The sequence below is a fragment of the Lissotriton helveticus genome, chromosome 2_2 (genome assembly GCF_964261635.1).
Source record: "Lissotriton helveticus chromosome 2_2, aLisHel1.1, whole genome shotgun sequence".
Lineage (NCBI taxonomy): Eukaryota > Metazoa > Chordata > Amphibia > Caudata > Salamandridae > Lissotriton > Lissotriton helveticus.
Window position 1 is genome coordinate 420,168,589 of NC_136060.1, and position 21,520 is coordinate 420,190,108.

Consider the following 21,520-nt stretch of genomic DNA (forward strand, 5'->3'; position numbering starts at 1 on the left):
ACGCCGCAGCGGTCTTTCGCGATTGGGTCTTGAATGTGAGCTCTTGGTCTAGCCAGATTCCCAGGCTCTTTAATTCGGTTTGGGGAGTGGGAGCTGGACCCATGCAGGCTGGCCACATAGTGCTCGATTTTAAGCTCAACTGGTTGCCAAGCACCATCAGCTCGGTTTTGTCACCATTGAGCTTCAGATGAGATAGGCACGTCCAGTTGGTGACTTCCATAAGGCAGGAGTGGAGATCTGTGGAGGACTGCTTAGCCTGATTTAGTTCGACAACCAGCTGGGTGTCGTCCTCATATGTGACTATATGGACCCCGAAGGGGAATACAATATCCGCCAACGGGGCCATATACACATTAAAAAGAGAGGGGCTCAGGGATGAGCCCTGAGGAACTCCACACTGCAGCGGGCGGGATTTCGAATACCTGAAATTGTCTGTTTTCCTGGAATGACTGAAGCCATGCCAAGGTTGTTCCTGACACTCCCACCTTCTTGAGATGGTGAACCAGAGTATGATGGTTCACCGTGTCGAAGGCTGCACTTATGTCGAGGAGTATCATAGCGGAGGACCCTCCCTGGTCGAGAATCTTTCTTGAAGTTTCCACCACCGAAAGCAGAGCTGTTTCGGTGCCTTGGTAGGGCCGGAAACTTGTTTGCAAAGAATGGAAATGACTATGGGATTCAAGGAATGTCCACAAAGAATTGTTCACATACTTTTCCGCAAGCTTGCTGATGCCGGGGAGGAGCGAGATGGGACGATAGTTGCCTAGTTCTATCGGATCTAGGTGAGTTTTTTTTAGCAGTGCTTTGACCATAGCATTTTTCGTTTCTGCAGGGACTAGTCCTGATGCTAAGGAAGCATTAATTAGGTGAGTGATGGGGGGCGGGGGGGATGATAGTGGGTAGTACTCGCTTAAGAATATTGAGTGGCGCAGGGTTAAGAGGCGACCTGCTTTTAACAGTGGACAGGATGGGAAGGAGAGATTCCTGGGTGAGAGGGGTGAACATATTTAGGAGGGGGTTGTTCTCATTATGTTCCGGGTCTCTGGGTTGAAGTGAGGATAAGGTTTCTGGGGGAGGGATGTGCTTCAGGATGTTTTGAATTTTAGAGTGGAAAAAAATCTGCTAGTTTGTTGCAGTGCTGTCCCGAAGGGTCTGGCACTGCCGGGGGGTCCGGGAGTTTGAGTAATTGTTTAATGATGAGAAACGAATCTCTGAAGAGGTTGACTGAAAGAGATTTTTTGTTCATAGTATGAGGCCTGGGCAGTTTTTATTTCGGCCTTGTAGGTTGCTATAGCTGTCTTATAGTCTACTTTTTTCTTGGGGGCGAAATCCTCCATAGCTGTTCTAGTCTTTTGCGTGCTGCTTCAGGAGGCGGAACTTGGGAGAGAACCATGCATGTTTTTTGTGTCCGGTTTTCTCCCGGATGTTTTTTTTTTTGGAAGCACCGTGTTTAAGGAGTTTGCAATCCATGTGACGAAGTCCCTATAGGATGTGGTTGGATTGGCATTGAGGGTGGGTCTGGTGTTCTCTAGTGCAAGAGTCCAGTCTACTACAGAGAGTTTCGACCAGGGGCGTATTCTAGTGAACATTGACCGTGTGGGGGAGGGAGGGGGCGTTTTCGAGGGGGGCCAGAGAAATGGGACTAGGAGATGGTCGGATCATGGGAGTGGAAGGGGAGCTTTCCCTTTTAGTTCTACAAGATTTGAAAAGATCGGGTCGAGAAAGTGACCTTTGATGTATGTTGCTTGTGGGACCTTCTGGGATAGTTGGTAGGATGCAAGATCTGAGGCTAGATCAGTTGCGGATCGATTCAGTGGAGGTTAAGGTCTCCGAGAAGGCTGAAATTAGCTGCAGTGCTAGCGATGGTGATGGCTGATTTATTATGATTGAGTGAACGGCTTGCTCCGTGGCCCTGTAAAAGGGGTTCTGACAACACCACACCTGGGAGTGCCCCCTCCCTCTTTGCATAATGTTGCTTTAAAACCTTTAAAGGATTGTCAATTTATAAAGGCAGATCGTTCTAATTAAGTGACATATTGCTACACATGTGCAATATCCGATAGAAATGTATTTATGTATTATTGTGGATTCCCGCAGAGGGAATTGAGAAAAAATTCAAAATGCAGCAAAGGTTCTGTGGAAGAAAGTGTATGTGATTTTTCAAAAAAATAGCATCCATATAAGGTCCACTGTGCTAAGACTCCCATCTTCTCAGCTTTCTGGAATCGGCAGTTGGTCCATATTCTGTGAGTTAATATTTCCCATTTGTTGCAGCTGTAGTTTGTAAGAGAAAGAGGTGTGGAAATCCATGGATAAAACTAGAAACCTACATTTCTGAATAGTAGAAAAAAAATCTTAATTCAGCATTGGGTCATTGGTGTGGATTACTCCCAATTTTCATCATCCTGATGATGAAAGTAAATAGAAACAAACAGAAATAAGTGACAGTAAGTTTATCTGGAATTCTTTGCACTGAAAGCTAATATAGAAAATAAATATACTGTTCTGCCTGTCAACCTCTTATGATAACAGAGAGATATAATTTTTACTGGTTGTCCACGAACATGTAATACCCAAAGCCATCAAATGAGCTGTAGCATATTATGAATGATTTTTCATTGTTTTTCTACAATCTATCAATGTAGAAGGTAAAATCTAATGAAAAATTGGTATGAAGAACAGCTTTCTTTTATGAAATGTTACACAAGAATCTGAGTTAAGGAATAAGGGGTACTAGTGATAATTCTGAAGGAGTGTGACAAAATGAGTTCCTTAGTGTATGCCGACTTATATTTCGAAGCCAAAAATGGATACAAATTCCATTCATAATAACAAAAGTCCTAATATTTTGCATTTCCACACTTCTCCTCAAAACACAGATATTCTACTTGTGTGTGGGTCTGTCACCTGCAACAGGAACGGCTCCAAAATGCAACATGGAAACATCACAAAAATGTCTTTGAAATTCCATCATTCCGTGGATTGGGTTGCTGCGGTATTTGGGCTAAGGGGTGGCTGACACACAGTGAAACCTACCAAGCCGAAACATTCCAGGTAAACTAGACACCCAGATGAGTCCATGGTGGAGTGGCTTGCATGAAACCAACTATTTTCTTATCCAAAAAGCCCTACAAATGTGAAAGTATGGGTGAAAAAGCTCATTTGCCTCACCTTTATGTGACATAAACTCCAGAACTTGCAGCCAACAGGAAAAGTTGTACTTTCTTCACTCCCACAATTCTCCATATGAAAATGTTATAGTATCCCTATATTTTACTGATGGGCCCATTACCAAACAGGAACATGTCGATACATGTGCCATGTCTAGTCAATGTGGCCTTTACATGGTTACAGTGTTCATGCGCACTGATGAATTTTCAACATTTTTTAGTGAACAGGGGAACCTTGATTCATTTGGACAATGTTACAGCCGTTTCATACATAAATGGTTTAGGGGTCTAGAAATCAAGAAAACTGGCAGATTTGGCTAAACTGATATGGTATTTTTGTTGGGAACACAAAGTCCTTTTAAGAGCGGAACATATTCCAGGTCAGGAGAATTCAAGAGCAGATTAGCATTCCAGATACCTCAGGGATTTCAGCAATCGGAAGTTGAAGCCAGTCTTTTTCAAAATGATTCAGAGGTTATGGGGGACCAATTCAAGTGGATTGGTTTGCGAGCAGACTAACCTATCAAGTACCCATGTATTTCAGTTGGAGACCAGATCCTGGGGTTGGGGGTAGTAGATGCCTTTCTTCAGGATGGGAGGTTAGGCTTTTCCTCAGTTTTCAATGATCCAGAGAATATTGATGAAGGTTCAGATAGAGAGATGCATAATCATTCTGGTGATTCCATGTTCTAAACATTGGTTCTCAGGTGTGATGGAAATCGTAAAAGAGCTACCCAGTCATGTTCTGGTTACTTTGGGTCTTCTGGTAGATTCAGAGGGAGAAAAGCAACCTTTGGTTTTAGAAGCGAGTATAAACCTTCTTATTTAGAAGATTTCAGGGGTATTAATAGATATTCAGGTCTCTCGGGAAAGGATAAAGACTTAATGGATGAGTCCTGGGCTCTGGGTACCAAGAAAAGATACAAGGGAGTATAGAAGAAATGGTGCAGCTGGTGCATGGAGAGGGATTTGTTCCGTGGAGCCTCCTGTGGCGGAAAGATCATGCTGATATGTTCAACTCTGGTCTTTCTTACAGGACAATTAACTGCTATAAATCTGCTGTGTGAGCGGGACAAGCTTTGGTAAATAATTTTGCATTAAGAAGTGATACTTTGCCATGGAGATTGATGAAAGGAACTCGGTTTAGGAAACCTCCTTCAGATTGTTATGTTTCTTTATGGGATGGAGGATTGATTTTCATATTGTTTGTATCATGGCCCTAACATTTATCTTTCTCAGACAGATATCGTTGAAGCTAGAAACTTTACTATGTTTAATTTCTCTTAGCAGGGTTCCAGATGTTAAGGCTTTGGAGATTTGTAATAGGTGTTACACTCCGGAAGGGGTACACTTTGATGCTTGGAAAAGAACTACGACCATGTCTGCGACTATTTTCTACCCTTATTTTTAGGTCTCGCTACGAATGCAGCGCATGCGCTGCTTCGCTAGCGAGCCTATTGTTGCAGCTTTGGTGCTGGAAGGGAGACAGGAGGTGGCACGCACGGACAGGAGATGTGCACTCCGTATGCATGCACATCTCCTGTCCCCGGAGGCTGGCAGCGTGCGCATCACGCGGTTTCAGTTTCCCTCCCCCCGGTGTTTCTTTTCCTCGTGTTTGCGCAGGTTTCTTTAAGAATATGATTGATGTGTGCCCGCAAAGTGTTAATTTCGGCTCCTCGTCATTTGAAGACCTGCTTAAAGGGGAACATGATACATGAACACATTAGGGGGGTTTGAGAGTCGAGGCATTCTTCTATTGATAGAGCGGAGGAAATGCGATTGATTATCTGCGAGTGCTTGTTTGTTTCTCAATGTAGCCAGGTCTTCTTTAGCCTCTGTCTGAGAAATCGCACTAAGCGTTAAGGCAACCACATCAAGTTTCTCTTGTGCCCGAATGAAAAATATCTATGCAAATGCCCCTTTTCTGTCAGATTCCGACGCTGCGTAGTAAGCACATAGCGCGCTCTCTGTTCAGCAAAGCACGCGTCCTTCAAAATGTGGCAACTATATTTTATGTTATTTCACTGTGGAGGGACGAGAAGATGTTTGCCAAATTTTAATGCCGTCAATTCTAAGATGATTAAAATTTAGCAGTGCTTGATTGCACTTAGCAGACAATAGGCATAACCGTTTAGCGCCATCTTGTGGAAGGAAAAGAAAGCGACCGTGTGTTACACTCCTTGTAAACCTCAGCGTTGTGTAACAGAATTGATAGGAGGAACCAAGAAATGGCTAGAGGCGATGTTCATCTAGATTCTAATGCTACGTCATTTACATTGTAAGGGTTACTGTTTTTTCTACACCAATCTCCTATTAAGCACGATGTATGCACTTGCACCACTGTGCAAACAAATGCAATCTCCTTCCTAAACAGTTAGATGCGTGTATTACCTGGAGCAAGACGCACGGAATTGCCCACTAATCAGCCCTCCTAATTGTGATGTGAAAGCCATCTCTCCCTACCGTTTTCAACCCCCTCATTAGCTAATGTCCTCGTGCCAGGGCTGTAAGTGGGCCGGGTCCTGCCTGTGCTCAGCACCCGTAGCAGAGAGGAGAGGCTGTGTCGTTAGGGCCAGAGCTGCCGAATTTGGAATTGGAGAAGCAAGTGCCAGTTTCGGCGTGCCCTACATTCTGGGCAAATCCCTGAATCTCCCCATGCCTAAAAAATGTGACCTGGTGCAATGTAACTGGTTCTCATGTAAAGCGCGCCAATATCTTTGGGTTCTTGTTTGTGCTATCTAAAACGGCATAAGATACACATAAATAAAAACAATAAAAAAATTAAACTGGTCCCTACCAGGCCATGTATTCACATTTTTAAAATTAAACCAAGCACTGTGTTTTCTTTTCATGACAAGTTAAAATAAGTCAGTAAATAGGCGCCAGATAGATTTCACTTGTTTTAATTCCACAGAAGTCCCCCTTTTTCCCACATCTGTTTCTTTAGTTTTGTATTTCGGCAAATATGTGGATTTTGTATAGTACATAATATAACCGAGTCGCCTCTGGGTAAGTTCAGGGTGTGGATGGGTGTTGATGACTAAGCACGTTTGAGAGCTCTGGAGGTGAGACTGAAAACATTGGCGAGTTTCTGATATTCATAAACAAATATTGCCTGACACTATGTAATGAAGGTGTACTTAGTACATGATCATTCAATCCTTGCCTTCTCCGCTGAGCGTACACAGTGATGATCACCTACGCGCAAAATGGAACTATGATTTGGGGTGGGGGAGGAGACATTTACATCTGTGGAAATATGGACAGTGCCAAAGGAAACACAGTGCGAGTGAAAAAGGGGGCGGTGGAAGTGGAAAAAGGAAGTGCATGCAGAAGGAACGAATGAAAAGACGAATTGAGAGAAAGACGCTAACGAGTAATGTGGTTGGGGGGAACTTCAGAAAGATGTGTGAAGAGAGGATACAAGTGACTAAAGCAGAGAGCGAGATTACAGAGGAAAGGAATGTGAAGGGAAGAATGAGAGTCCAAACTCATTTATGGGCTACTGTATAAGAATCGTTAGCAACAAGCATTGGTAAAGCCGGTAGGTCTGCCTTGTTTTAGGTGTTTGTATTCATTGTTGATTGACGTATCTGGATGCTTTAACAGAAATAATAACTGGAGGAATGTGCACTTAATTCTAATTCACTTGTTTTAGGCCATGCCTATAAGTAAATAGGCCGACTCTTTGAAAGGGTCTCTATTTTGCTTTTTATGGCCTTGCCCATTTGAGACCCCTAGACAGGTCTATCAAGAGTATACGTTTTGGTTCAAGATGAAGGAAATATCTTGCTTCGTCGCAGCATTAACAAGGAATGTGATTGGGAGTCTTGGACGTGTATATACTGTTTGAAGATTCTAAAATTGATTTAATGCTTTATGATGTATTTGTGTAATGTTCTTTAAAGGGCTGCATGTTGGGGCAGGAATAAAAGATTATTGCATAATGTTAGTCTCCGATGTCTTTAATGAAATCAAGATTCTCTTTGCATGTTAACTAGAGAATTGCCATTTATTTCTTAGCTTTCTTCAGCTCTGTCTAGCATAACCTTCTAATTAAATCCAAGGCCCGAGAAATGTCGTTTTGAAAACAGAAGTATGATTACCGAACTAAATGGTAGTACTGCAAGATCTGGTTGAGTGTGTATATTGAAGTATTTTCTATTCTTTATTTTGCGTCTTTTAATCTATACTCAGGGCGACTGGAATTATGTGGCAGGAGACGGCCAAATCATGAGGCAGGGTGAGTAAATTATGTGGAAGAAAAGGCAAAAGATATGTTTAAGGAGTCACTGGACTGAGGAGGACTACCGGAAGATCAAGGATTGCCCACGATAGTACTGATTCCAAAACGTGGCAAACCACCGGAGGATTGTTCCTCCTATAGGCCGATCTCATTACCCAACGTTGAAGCAAAGGTGCTGACCAATGTCTTGGCAACTAGACTCACCAAAGTAATAACCTTACTTGCCTAATCCGCCCTGACCAATCCGGCATTATGTCACATTGCAGCACCGGACTGAACTAGTGGCAACTCTACGGAGTCACCTAGGCAGCCAAAAACAAGCTGAATGATAACGCCCTGCTGTTGTCCCTGGACGCCTGTCTGGCGTTTGATAGTATAGAGTGGCAATACCTCTTTGCGGTGTGGAATGGTTCGGCTTTGGCCCTAAATTCTGCGCCTGGGTGCAGCTGTTATATACGAGACCACTAGACAGAGTGAGGGTGAATGGAGTGGTTTCCAGGCAGGTCTCGCTGCATAGGGGTATGAGGCAGGGATAACCGCTCTCGCCCATGCTCTTCGCATTGGCACTAGAGCCCCTAGTGGCATGGGTCAGAAGGAATCCACTAATAGGAGGCATACCGATGGGGGTAGAATGGGAGGTAAAAATCTCACTATATGCCGATGACATAATCCTATACACCACCAAGCCCAGATCTACTATTCACCGTACTCTTCATATATTTCGACTATTTGGGAGCTATCAGATCAATTGGGACAGATCTCTTGCTTTCAAACTGACAGGTGAAACGCAGACTGCCTCCCAGCGGGAGTTCACTAAAGATCAGGGATACATTTAAATAGCTGGGCATTATGAAATAGCGCACAGAAGCTGAATTTCTAGAAGAAAACCTATTCCCCCAATTGCATAGACTACGGAAGGATGTCACACATTGGTGAACGCTGCCGCTCTAACTAATGGGTAGAGCAGCCCTTTTTAGGTCTCGGAACTGCGAACAGATTGCGAAGCAATCTGTCGTTCCGAGACTCTATTGCAATCATTCTGGCTTTCAAGGAGTCAAGGGGGACAGACAAGTGAGGTGCACGCGCAACCTTGGAACTGGGATCAGGTCACGCGCGCTTCCTGTCTCCCATGGCTCCTTGGAAGCAGACTCACACGCACGCACACACACACACACATACAGACCCCCCCCCCTCGCCGCGCATACACACACTCACAAAAACACACATACAGACCCCCCCCCCGCCGCCGCGCATACACACACTCACAAAAACACACAGAGACACCCCCCCCTTCCTACCTCGTCTCAGCGGGTCTTCGCGCTCCATGGTGACGTTCGCCAAATATGGGTGAGCACTGGGCAGACTGTCTTGCACAAGGACGGGCAGGTGCACAGTCGTCTACAGGCCCCCAACAAGTCACAGTCGCGTGCCGTCCCTGCCTCTCACGCGGCCGTACCTGCACGCTCTCCTCGCCCTGCCACTGGAGCTTCTCGCCGGGATTGCGTGCCAGTGCTCGCGCGCAGCCGTGGTGCGCCCCCGCAGCTGAGGCAGCAGGCCTAAGGTCGCCGGTACGTGGGGAGAAGCGGGTTGCTTTGCTAACACCCAAGCGTGCAGGCTTGCATGGTTGTGCAGGGCCCAGTGCTCCTAGTGCTTTGTGTGTTCTTGTTTCAGTCAGTGACTGAAATCTTCGAGTGATTTGGGAACAGCCAGACGTTTCTGCAGCAAGGTGCCCCGCTGCGACCACCTGCCCAGCCCACCACCTGCCTCCCTGGAACAACCGGGGCTCTTTGTGTCGCCTGAATTGTTTCGTCTCGCCTTTTTTCAAAATAAATAGGTATTTTTGTTGACGTTCCTGCCATCCGTTTATGAAAAACGGGTTCTTGTGGACAGGAACAACAAAGCCGATAAATGGACAATTGTCCTGCAGCTGCAGGCTCGACTGAAGCGAGAGTCTGTGTCCGTTGTGGGCAAACACAACAATAACAGCCGGCACACTCGGAAGTAACTAATGCAAAACAAACCTCCTTGAAACCGGGCCCCATTCTGACTTTCCCAGCAACCGTGGGGCGCAGCAGAGGGAGCCCATTTTAGAAAGTGATTTGGTTACTTGAAATTCAGATAAGCAATTCCCCACTCGAGCTGTTCGGGCAGTTTACACAATCGAGAGAGCGCGTCTCCTGATTTCATTGGTAGCACAGACCTACATTCAGCAAATCAGAATGCGGGCACTAACTACTGTTATTTGCCTGCATTTTAAGCTCAGTGGGAGAATTATGCGCATACAGTAGACCGGGGCTATTTGTCTATATGGTTGTTTTGGGTGAGACACTGAGGATGAGTGCCAGTAGCTTTTGATTGCCTACATGATATCAGATGTTAACATCTGTTAATTGCCCTCCAACTCTTTATGCATCGTTGCTTCTTCCCCGGGCCTCTAATTTAAGACAGGAAAGTATCAGAGGTCAATGCCCTCTGCAGAAATTGTTAACTGGTGTTAACTCTGGACATTAGGGGAAATTAGCAAGAAATGCCAAACATTTCTAAGACACGACCCTTGTATCCAACCAAACCCTGCCCTCGATCTTAGTCAAGGATCGCAGAATCCTAGATCATGGTTCAGAAACACAAGTTGCGTGTGGCCTGGGGTAATTTTAACTAGGGACTGAATTCTGCTTGTCCAATGGGCGTGGCATAAAAGTCTAGTGCAAGCAATAGAGGTTGAATTGCAGTGCTGCGGAGAGCTGACCAGCATTAATCATGGCTTAATGCTGACTGTGGGGGAGGGGTGGGCCATACAGAGGACTGCTTTCAGTTCAGAAAACTTGTATGACCAAATATGGTGGCAACAGTCTCCATGATCACAGATATTTTATCTGACTACAGCAGCGTTGGGCAGAGGGCCAACTGCAGCCCCCAAAACGAATAACTTGAGATCCAGTTATCTTACATACACCTACCTTCTCTTTTAGGTTGATCCTGGGCAGCGTATATGCTGCTGCGAGGCATGCAGTACTGGAGTATGGCTTTGAAGTGTTTTATGATTTGCCCCTATTCCAGCCACTAGGTCGCAGCACGGCGCCCGCTTTTATTTGACTCATTAATGGCGGTCCGCTTTACCTATAGTGGCCACTTTAAGTATAGCGGCTGCGCTTACTTTTTAAAATATGTTTTTTTTTTTTAACTAGCGCCCATGCAGCGCTTTCACATTTATGGAGACCACGCCCTTTTCTTTAGACAAGCTGTGTCTAAAGAAGGGCGCACAGACGCTATTAAATTGAAAGCGCGGCATGGGCACTTTTACACACAAAAAAAAAAAACATTTGTTTGTCAATTTGACAAAACAGATGCTTTTTTTGGCAAGGCGCCGCATGCCACGGTTTCAACTTTTATGTCAGCCATGCCCTTTGCATTAGTTGCGGCTTGTTATATATACCTCTCTTCTCCGTATTCGTGTTGCTGCTTGTTTTCTGTCCCTAACACACACATCAGCTCTTGAGTCCTAATGCAGGAGACCTTTCACCCGCTGAGCTATCCATCCATCCAGCGCATACATATCACCCTGCTTCTGGGACGCTGCCTCCTCAAACTGCACCCCGTCTTCCCCGCACAGAGAAATTCTTCGTCACACCCGAGAGGTGCGTGGTTACCTTAACCGCTTTGTGGAATGCGATCGCGAGGTAATCTGGACACGAAACATTGTACTGTTGTAATGAGCGCACAGAAAACGGAGCCTTGTAAACCTTACACACAACCACACGATTCCAGCAAGGCACCCCCTCTGATGGGAGTGGGACTGACACGGAGGGGACATTAAATCTAGTGACAGCAAATACCCCGGGGAAATCTAACGGTGTCCCACAGCCTGTTGTAAAACACAGCACAATCGAGTACATTTCTAACTCATTCTGTCAGCCTTCAACGGGTGAAAGTCAATGAGCCAGCTGCAGGTAAAAGACCACTGCAACACGTGCATTAACTACTGAGGTACTTTACCGATACAGCCCTCGCTGCACACTAATGTATACAGGTGGACTGCTGTTCGACTCCGTTTATGGCCAAAGCTGACTGGGCTAATTCCATACCCCCAGTGGAACGGGTTTGCTCAGACGTGAGTCCCGTGCTCTCATTGTATGATTAAAGTCCTGTTGGGGAGGGACAGACACCGCAGTGAATGTACTGCTGAATATCGTCATACAAAAATATCTGGGGCAGAAAATCAGGGGAAAATATTGAAATAGGAGTCCTAAGAAGGGAGGTATAGATTTACTATTCCTAACTCCACATCTACATACCTTGAAGATTTATGTATCACATAGATATATATATGTGAATGTAGGGACAGCAAATCTAAACTTATATGCTGATATTTTGTTCAATATTTTGTCAATGATACTCTCCATATTCTGACTTCGATATTTAGTATGCACATGCACCACAGTGCAGTGTGGTCCATACCATAAATATGTCTTTGAATCTCCACACTTGCAGTACCTTTAACATAGTGGGTCTAGAGCGGGACTCAGTTGATGGAATCCATCTCATTTTGGCCTCATACTGATATTTTTGAAATGCTACGTTTGGTAAGAATGCTAAATTAATATTAGAAACGTTTCACATTTTGCAGACTCTCACTGCTATGCTCCCAATGAAACACAGGCTTGAACTGTTTCCAAGTGTGGAAGTTTGGAGAACCACTTTCAATGACCTGAACATTTGAGTGCTTCAAAGGTTATCTGAACAATTTGCCCCCGACCTATGAACAACCTAAACGTAGTTTTCTAAAAGTTGAAAGGTTTGAGTACAAATATTTTTGTGATGGCCTGCGGCAGCATTTTATAGACAGAATAACCAGAATGTATGAGGATATCGTACGAAGCTTAAAAGTCCCTTCTAACCACCTCATTCCAACCTAAGCAGAGTGACAGCAGGGTGAGAGTGACAGCAGGGTGAGAGTGACAGAAGGGTGAGAGTGACAGCATGAGTGAGAGTGACAGCATGAGTGAGAGTGACAGCATGAGTGAGAGTGACAGCATGAGTGAGAGTGACAGCATGAGTGAGAGTGACTGCATGAGTGAGAGTGACTGCATGAGTGAGAGTGACTGCATGAGTGAGAGTGACTGCATGAGTGAGAGTGACTGCATGAGTGAGAGTGACTGCATGAGTGAGAGTGACTGCATGAGTGAGAGTGACTGCATGAGTGAGAGTGACTGCATGAGTGAGTGACTGCAGAGTGAGTGACTGCAGAGTGAGAGTGACTGCATGAGTGACTGCATGAGTGACTGCAGAGTGAGTGACTGCATGAGCGACTGCAGAGTGATAGTGACTGCATGAGTGACTGCAGAGTGAGCGTGACTGCATGAGTGACTGCAGAGTGAGAGTGACTGCATGAGTAACTGTAGAGTGAGAGTGACTGCATGAGTGACTGCAGAGTGAGAGTGACTGCATGAGTGACTGCAGAGTGAGAGTGACAGCATGAGTGACTGCAGAGTGAGAGTGACAGCATGAGTGACTGCAGAGTGAGAGTGACTCAGCAGTGTGAGAGTTCGAGAGAAAAGCAGGGTATGCTTGTGCGCTTACACAGTGCACTGACACACAGGAGCTAAAACAAAGAACAGCTGAACACGTGTCTTGGGAGCTTCATGGAGGCAGCCGGCCCTCTGTGAGGGGAGCAGCAAGGAGGGGACGCCCCAACCAATCAAGCACAACTACTCACAACCTACTGTACGATTACAACACAGGCCAAAGGGCAGAGCTAGGTCTTTTTGCATTACGTAGGGGGAGCAGTGTGTGTGTGTAGGGTGAGCAGTGCGTGAGCATGCAGGGTGATCAGTGTGCGAGTATGCAGGGTTAACAGTGTGAGTGTGTAGGGTGAACAGTGCGTGAGTGTGTAGGGTGAGCAATGTGTGAGTGTGCAGGGTGAGCAGTATGAGAGTGTGCAGGGTGAGCAGTGTGAGATTGTGCAGGGTGAACAGTCTGTGAGTGTGCAGTGTGAACAGTCTGTGAGTGTGCAGTGTGAACAGTCTGTGAGTGTGCAGTGTGAACAGTCTGTGAGTGTGCAGGGTGAACAGTCTGAGTGTGCAGGATGAGCAGTGTGTGAGTGTGCAGGGTGAGCAGTGTGTGTGTGTGTAGGGTGAGCAGTGTGTGAGTGTGTAGGGTACGAAAACCCGAACTAAGTCCACCACACACACACACACAAGACCGCACACACAAGACCGCACACACAAGACCGCACACACAAGACCGCACACACAAGACCGCACACACACACACACTCTCACACCACACACTCCCCACCACACACGCAACCACACACACACACCACCAGCCGTCAGTGCACACGTTCACCAGGCACAAACACCACAAGCCGCCAGTGCACGCTTTCACCGGGCACAAACCCCACCAGCCGTTCGTGCAGGCTTCCACCAGGCACACACCACCAGACGTCAGTTCACGCTTTCACCGGCACACACACCACCAGCCGTCAGTGTACGCTTTCAACAGGCACACACCACCAGCCGTCAGTGCACGCTTTCACCAGGCACACACACCACCAGCCGTCAGTGCACTCTTTCACCAGGCACACACACCACCAGCCGTCTGTGCACGCTTTTACCAGGCACACACACCACCAGCCATCAGTGCACAATTTCTACAGGCACACACACCACCAGCCATCAGTGCACACATCAATTGTTTACGCATCCACAATTAACTATTGTAGCAATCGCAGTATGGTGCACTTTACTTCTAAACATTCATCTAAAGCGCAGCATGCCACCATTGCTACAATTCCAATCCAACCCACATAATTCCACTACACACCACATGCATACACTCCATAACACATGGCTAAAAGACATAGCCATTTACAATGCCATTAGCTCTAACTCAAATCCGAGACCTATTGCATTTTCAATGCTTGTTAAGATGATGGCGCTACCACACCGTCTCTACGTCCTCCAAAACACCCCGTAAAAAATCCCTACAGTGTTTTTTTGTAAAGTTGACTCGCAAGTGAGACAATTGCTATGGGATGGAGGGAATTCCAGCATCACGCTACACAAGTTACAGAGAGAGGATGTCAGTAAGTATTACTGGGTTGCACAACTTGTTGCCCTTAATGACTGGGTCTTCGCAGGCAAGGAGGAGTCAGCATACCAAATGGATCACCACTCGATGGGTTGAAAGGATATCTAGATGCACTGTATATTAAAGACCTGACGAGCAAGCTGCCGAAACATACACAAATTACTATACAACTTTGGAGGGAGGCGACTAAATTCCTGGGATGTGAAGGCAAACCAACGGAGCGCACACCCCTATGGAACAGCGACCTACTTTCACAAGTGGGCACTACTAGGCATTGAGTACCTAGGAGATTTCTGGAAAGGTAAGAAAACGGTAGATTTCAAAACCCTGCAAGCAGACTATCAAATGCCGGACACTGGACAATTTTGATACATAGAATTAAAACACGCCTTTAAAACACATATTGTGGCGGAAGATCAAATATCTGAATTTATACCAATAGAATACTCCTAGACCCAAAAACCGAAAAAGCCACATCCCTCATATACAAAGAAATTATAAATAACGAGCCGGATCAACTGGGGACCCTGAGAGACGCATGGGAGAGAGTCGTAGGGACTCTAGATGATGACTACTGGGAGGAGGCTATACAAAGCCCTAGAGAAGTAGCCATGAAAGCACAATTCTGCTTCATACAACTTCAAATCCTGCATTGGTCATACGCAACTAGAACAAGACTATACAAGATGGGTAAATGAGACTCAAACAAGTGCAAGAGGAGATGCAGAGGAGGGCACGTTCTATCATATGCTGTGGCGCTGCACAGGGCTGCAGAGATACTAGAGCAGGATCACACAGGTGATGTCAACAGTTTTAGTTTTTTAAATATATTTTATTAGCATTTTCAACCGTAGCATAGTACTTTCTGTTCAATGCATACATTGCGTAGTATAAGACACAATTGTGACAGCAACATTTCTTCAAAAGCACATGTTGGACCACTGGTGTGTTCCATTAATATCACCCGCCTCTATGCATTGCCTATGGTATTATCCAGAACAGCACATAACAGTCAAAAAAACCTGTAAACAAAAACTAAACAATACCCATGAGCCTCCCCCCTCCCTGTCTTCTTTCCGATTCAGACCATGTCAACCATGTGCATGACAACCAAGAGACCACTATAATGCATCAGTGTTTCATTCATGTGTCGGGATGGGTTAGCCTCTTGAGCAGCATCTCTGTCGTGAGAACAGAGTAGAGGGTGACCCTGATTGTCTTGTAGCTCAGAAATCACATATGCCCAGGCTAATCTGTAGTCCTCAGCTTTTTCATCCTTTCTGACGAAGCGCATCCGGACCAGCACTGCTGCTGCCCACAAATTGTTATATCACGTACCCAGTCTGAAGGTTTCTGGAGTCTTGGTTGCATCCAGGCAATGACCACACGCCTCTTGGTAAACACCAGACCCAAATTTACAAATCTCCTGCTTAAGGTTTTATTCTTAAGAGATGGCAGTAGGCCCAATATCACCATCTTAATATCCCTTACAATATTCCAGGCCGTGCCCCTCCCTAATCTTCCTAATACTTCTTCCCAATAAACCTGCAATGTGGAGCAGGTCCATATCATATGGATGAATTCTGACCCCCGTGTGTGACATCTAGGGCAACAGTCCTCCCGAGCGGGGTATATTATATGTAGTGTACGTGGGGTTAGATATACCTGGTGTATAACATTGTAGTGGAGTAATTTAAAATGAGCATTCGTGCTAAATTTATGAACTCCCCCAAACACCTTCCGCCATTCTACCTCTGTCAGGGGTACCTCATGTGCGTCGTCCCATTTTTGCTGGGATCGTAGTGGTATCTTCGGGAGATGATCTCTTAATGCTCTATGTAGAAACTATATCAAACGCTTCCCCCTGACCATCTTTATCATAGTTTTAAAGATATTAGTAATGGGTGGCTCGTCCGGAAAGGTCTGCAATAACTCTCGCACTATCTTCGATATTTTGACCTATTGTAAAAACTGACCCGGACGTAGGTCAAAGTTAATTTGTGCCTCCTCTCGTGTCATGAAGCGGCAATTCGTATACAGGTCCCCCATCAGTAAACAACCCCCTTTCCTCCATCGGCTTACCGACATAGAATGCGCTATTGCCATGAATGGATGAACCGTCTATAGAGGCATGTCTGTGGCGTAAGGAGCATGTCGGCTATCCTGAGCAGCGCATGTCAGCAGTTAAAGGCGAAGTCGGTCCCATTAGATGCCAGATGGCACATACTGTGTATTACTGGGGAGACCAATTGGCCGAGATATACTAGGTTGTGATTACTGCTGGCAGCTGTAATTGCCAAAAGGAACATAGCGAGGGCATGGGGGAAGCACAGCCCCCTAGGGTCACAGATTGGGAGAAGGACCTTGATTGGTGTGCAGCAGCCGAAAAAGTAGTCTATCAAAGCCGGGGACACCCTGAGAAGTGGGGTAAAATATGGAACAGGTGGGTGGAGTACCGAGGGATTTGAAAAGTTGCAATGATGTAAATTAAGCAAGGCATGCCGAAATGACAAGGTGGTTCTAGAACCTGCCTAAACTGAATTACTCAATTAAGTAACGCTGAAGGGGAGAATTAAGAACTGAAGGGGGTTGGGGGATGAACATGCTTTTGAAATTGTACAAGCTATGATCGTTACCATTGACCTGTGATGTGTGTTCTACATCTGCAAGTTTAATAAAATGATTAAAAAAACAAAGAAGAAAAAAAGAAACCATTGGCCACCGTCAGTTTAGAATGCAAGTTGGAAAAGCAAAACCAAATAGTGTTAAATGTAGGCTGGCAGCAGAAATAACATTTTAAATGGATTAAAAACAGGATGACCCATTCAAAATGCAGATGCACAGGAAAACACTTCAGATTAATCAATATTAACCTAACTTTTACTTGTTGACTCTTGTAGCAGAAGAAACAGACTACTAAAAAGGGTCTCTATATGCAGATTAATTGTTTAATGTTTTGTCAGATAAATTATGAACTGGAAGTAGTTTATGTGTGTTTAGATAAGCTAAGAACACCCTCACATTTAAATAAGTACAAATTTAAAGTATTCCCCAGTGCTCTATTTTTCCGCCAATAGGGAGCACCGAAACACAGAACGCCTAACACTGTTCTTTCAAATCACATTCAACACTTAAAGTGACCGACTTTACTAGGTAGTAAATTGTGCAATCTATATGTGTTCTGCATTTCTATAGCACCATTTTCTAAATGTTCAAAACACGAAACAAATGTGATAAACTTAAAGAGAGAGAAGAACGAGAGTGTGGCTGTGAAGAGCTTCTCAACAATGCTGACATAGACAATAACAAATAGAGCTAGTCCTTACCTGCACTAGCCATATTCCATCTTTGGTGTCCTCCACTAGCTCATAAAAGTGCATTTCTCCACTGAAATTTGTGCTAGAAACCGACTCGGAGTCCTCCTCTTCATTAAGTGCAGAATAGAGCTCCCCCTCCATAAGGTCTCCTGAAACAGAATCAAGGAAATAATGACACTTGTGTGGTCATACACGTGGACCTGGATGCAACGGTTGTTTCACTCATCTTGTTCAATCCTACTCTAACAGTAGTAACACCTTTTTTGCCATGTGCTTATAGAAATGTCTAGAGCAGCTTTCACATTTGGCTAACTACCGTGTTTTGATGAATTGCCCCAACAGCCCCTGTGGACACAATAAATGTTGATAATGTTTCGTCTGATACCTTAGCAGCAATTTGGATAAGGCCCAAAGCCACATTCCAAATGCCTAGTGCAATTCCAGCTTACAGTTTCTCAACGACTCACTGCTCGCTACATCAAAGCAGCACCATCAAGACCTTCACCACTGCTGCATCTTGAAACATCCAACATGGAATCTACCAAAATCCCACCTGCTCAGTGCAGTTCACTGTTGTTATTATTTCTTTGGGAGCCTACTGTGGAGACACAAATGAGCATGGCCACAAGGATGCAACATACAGGACAGGGCTACTAACTTTAATAAGGAGCCAAAGATTTCAATAGGGTTCCAGTCACAGGGTTGCCTTCTATAAAGTTGATTTTTGATTGCTGCACACTCATGACAGTGCACATTAGTGGAGCATGTAGAGACCTACAATGTATTTCCAGGCACACTACCAGTAAAATTGTTCAGAACTTTAAAGTTTTGACTAGTATTACCTTCACTCCTGCTAATTTTCATAGGCGAGATGAAAGTAACAATAGTCTAAACTGTTTAGAATTAATAGACTGTGTTATAGCAAGAGCTGGGGGTGGTGTTGAGTCCAAAAAATAAAATACTGCTTCAAGCCTGCTGATTTAATTTATAAAATGTTCCTGATGCGGCCTCACATAACCCCGGTCCAAATCACCTGGATGGCACTGGCAGGAGCATTCTTGCAAACTGCATTAAAAAGCGCATCAGGGAGGACAGGGAAAAAATACAGGTTGCACATGCATTTTGACATTCAGCCTGGAAAGTTTGTGGTTCCTTGTTGGTGCAGAGCCAGGCTTACCCATATACAAATTCAGTGAGAACCACGAGGACAATGCGATGAAGAAGCCTGCAGATGAGTGTATGCCTTGATGTGATACGCTCATACTTTGTCCATATCTTGCTGTAACCAAAAGAGTTTAATAATAAGACAGCTAGCTGCACCTGTATGTACTTTGCCATTATTAAGTTCTACGCATTTGGCTGTTGTCATTTATGTTTCCTTTGAATCCTGAGGTTTTTATTAGAGGCCTGAAGTGTAGTGGTTACTAAGTTATGTTTACTCTTGAACACAATGTGGTGTAATTTGAGTGATAGTAGTAATAGTTTGGATAAGACAGCTGCCTATGCTGAAGCACAACAAATGTGCCCTGCATTTACCTGGATTAGAAGACTTGTTTGCATTAGATAAATCATAAAAATAATAGAGGCAATGTCACAAATATCAAATAAAGTATGTCATGATCTGTTATCTCTGGTTACATAAGAACCACCAACTGCTTTACTCCATTTCTGCGCTTGAATTGAGATTTACTGAAATCAGCCTACCTCCACTTTACCTTTGGTATCACCCTCTCAAACCCAGAAAAGCCAGACTCACTCCAGTCAGTCTGTGTAAATCCTAACCCTGTCAGCAAATCCATGGTGAAGCATGTCACATTCGAAAATGTGTCAATATCTCCAGTAAAAACCATTCAACCCCATCTCTCAACTAGGTAGGAAGGCCTCCCCCCAATTCGAGGAAGCCAATTAACTATCTTAACCCACTATTAATTTCAAGAATATGGGCATGAGTCATTTGTCACAAAAGCAATTTAATGGTGTTCTTGGGAAAAGTTGGCATAGATACTAAAAGATGTCATGACTAATTGACAAACAGTTGACTGAAACAAGAGCAATTTCATGTTAACATGAAATCATTCCATGTCGAATGCATGACATTCCATTCTGACTTAGGGAGGTTGAGATGGATTGATAAGTAATTATTTGTAGTTAAGGGGGAGTATTTCCTCATCAGTTTCACAAATCTACTGGACAAAGAAGGACTTGTACTATTTACTAGTTGCCATTTGAGATCAGTAATCTTTTACGACAAGCAAACATTTTTACGAACCGACCTAGGCACCATTAGGTCAGTTCGTAAAAAGAGAGAATCGGATTGAGTTGCAATCCAATCTACCTTATAAATAACAATTAGGTAGGTCTCAGATTGTGACTCAATTCATTGGGCCACAATCACTGGAATTGTGAGCTGCAAGGGTCCGCAAATCAATTTGTAAGTGAAGTACTTATTTTATCTTTTTTGTTTACATTTAAGAGTTGGCAGTAGTTACCTGGATCACTGCCTATTCTTCAAACTTTTTTTTACATTCATAAAGGGGCATAGGTGTCTTTGTGGATGGTTACCACCTCCTATGAGGGGTCAGTACATTTTCAATATTTTGTGACCTGATTTCATTCACAAAATATTGATAAGTAAGATACTGACTTGGAATTTGAAAGGGCCGCCTACAACAAGCTTCTTTCAGATACCAAATCAGTATCCATTTGGAATCCCATTTTAGGAGTTAGAAAATCTTTTCTGACTCCTAAAATGAGTTCAGAGCATAGCAAAATGCATTTTAATAGTCCAAATCGCAGAATCTGAGTGTTTCAGACCGTTAAAATGCTTAGTACACCTGGCCCCTTAAACGCTGGAGGACATCTATACTCCACTGTCAAAGTCTAATATTGTGTTTTCTGTTTTCCTCTAACTATGCCAAATACAGGTTTCCTCCTTATTGTACTGCATTCTTCGTGGACTTAATGCAGGAGAGAATGCTGCTGTGCAGGGAGGCAAACATACCTCCTTATTTATGTATCAAGTTCAACAGCAGCAAGCAAGTTTGCATTTTCAAAGAAATAAGTCTACAAATTACTGGGCTTGAAAGATTTGTACAAAAAGTCAAACAAGCTGAAACTTGGTCTTAAAAAGGCTGTTGACTATTACAAAATTTAGAGATTCCCAGGAAGGAGCGAAATAGAGAAATATGAAGATAAAAGCAGACAAATGTTTGAAAAGGAAGCAACATCTCACAGAAGTAATCATCATAAGGATAATCTGACAAATGAAAGGTGTCAAAGTGGAGACAAAAATGAGGGAGACAGTTTATTTGTATTTAGTTCTCTATTTAGGTAATAAAATATCACTTTCCTGGAATTCGGTTACCAATACACTGGATCATTTATTTAAATAAGATTTAAAAAAATTATATGGTCTAAAACATATACTAATTGAATCAGAATTATTTAAAATTAAAATGGGAGCAGATGTGGTCCAACCGTTTTCTGGTCTCAAAAATATCCTTCTTGATATTGTCAGAGCTGGACACACACAAACCATGTGCAATATTCTGTAGGCCTAAATTACTAATTTCGCATATCCACTATTCTTTGGAATTTTCCTGTGAATGCCCTCATTCCAAATGATGTGGCGAATACCTATCCGAAAAATCATTATTGCCTTCAGGCATCCTTCAGCAAATTAGATATCTTTGTTAAAC

The 21,520-nt window shown here is 44.1% G+C and overlaps 1 protein-coding gene across 1 annotated transcript in view; it reads right to left on the bottom strand.

The window, feature by feature from the left end:
• RNF103 (ring finger protein 103) overlaps window positions 1–21,520 on the bottom strand; it is a 143,706-nt gene that overhangs the window by 59,243 nt on the left and 62,943 nt on the right. The window contains exon 2 of the mRNA XM_078678671.1: window positions 17,832–17,971. Coding sequence (XP_078534797.1) covers window positions 17,832–17,971 — 140 coding nt within the window. The remainder of the gene's footprint in view (window positions 1–17,831; window positions 17,972–21,520) is intronic.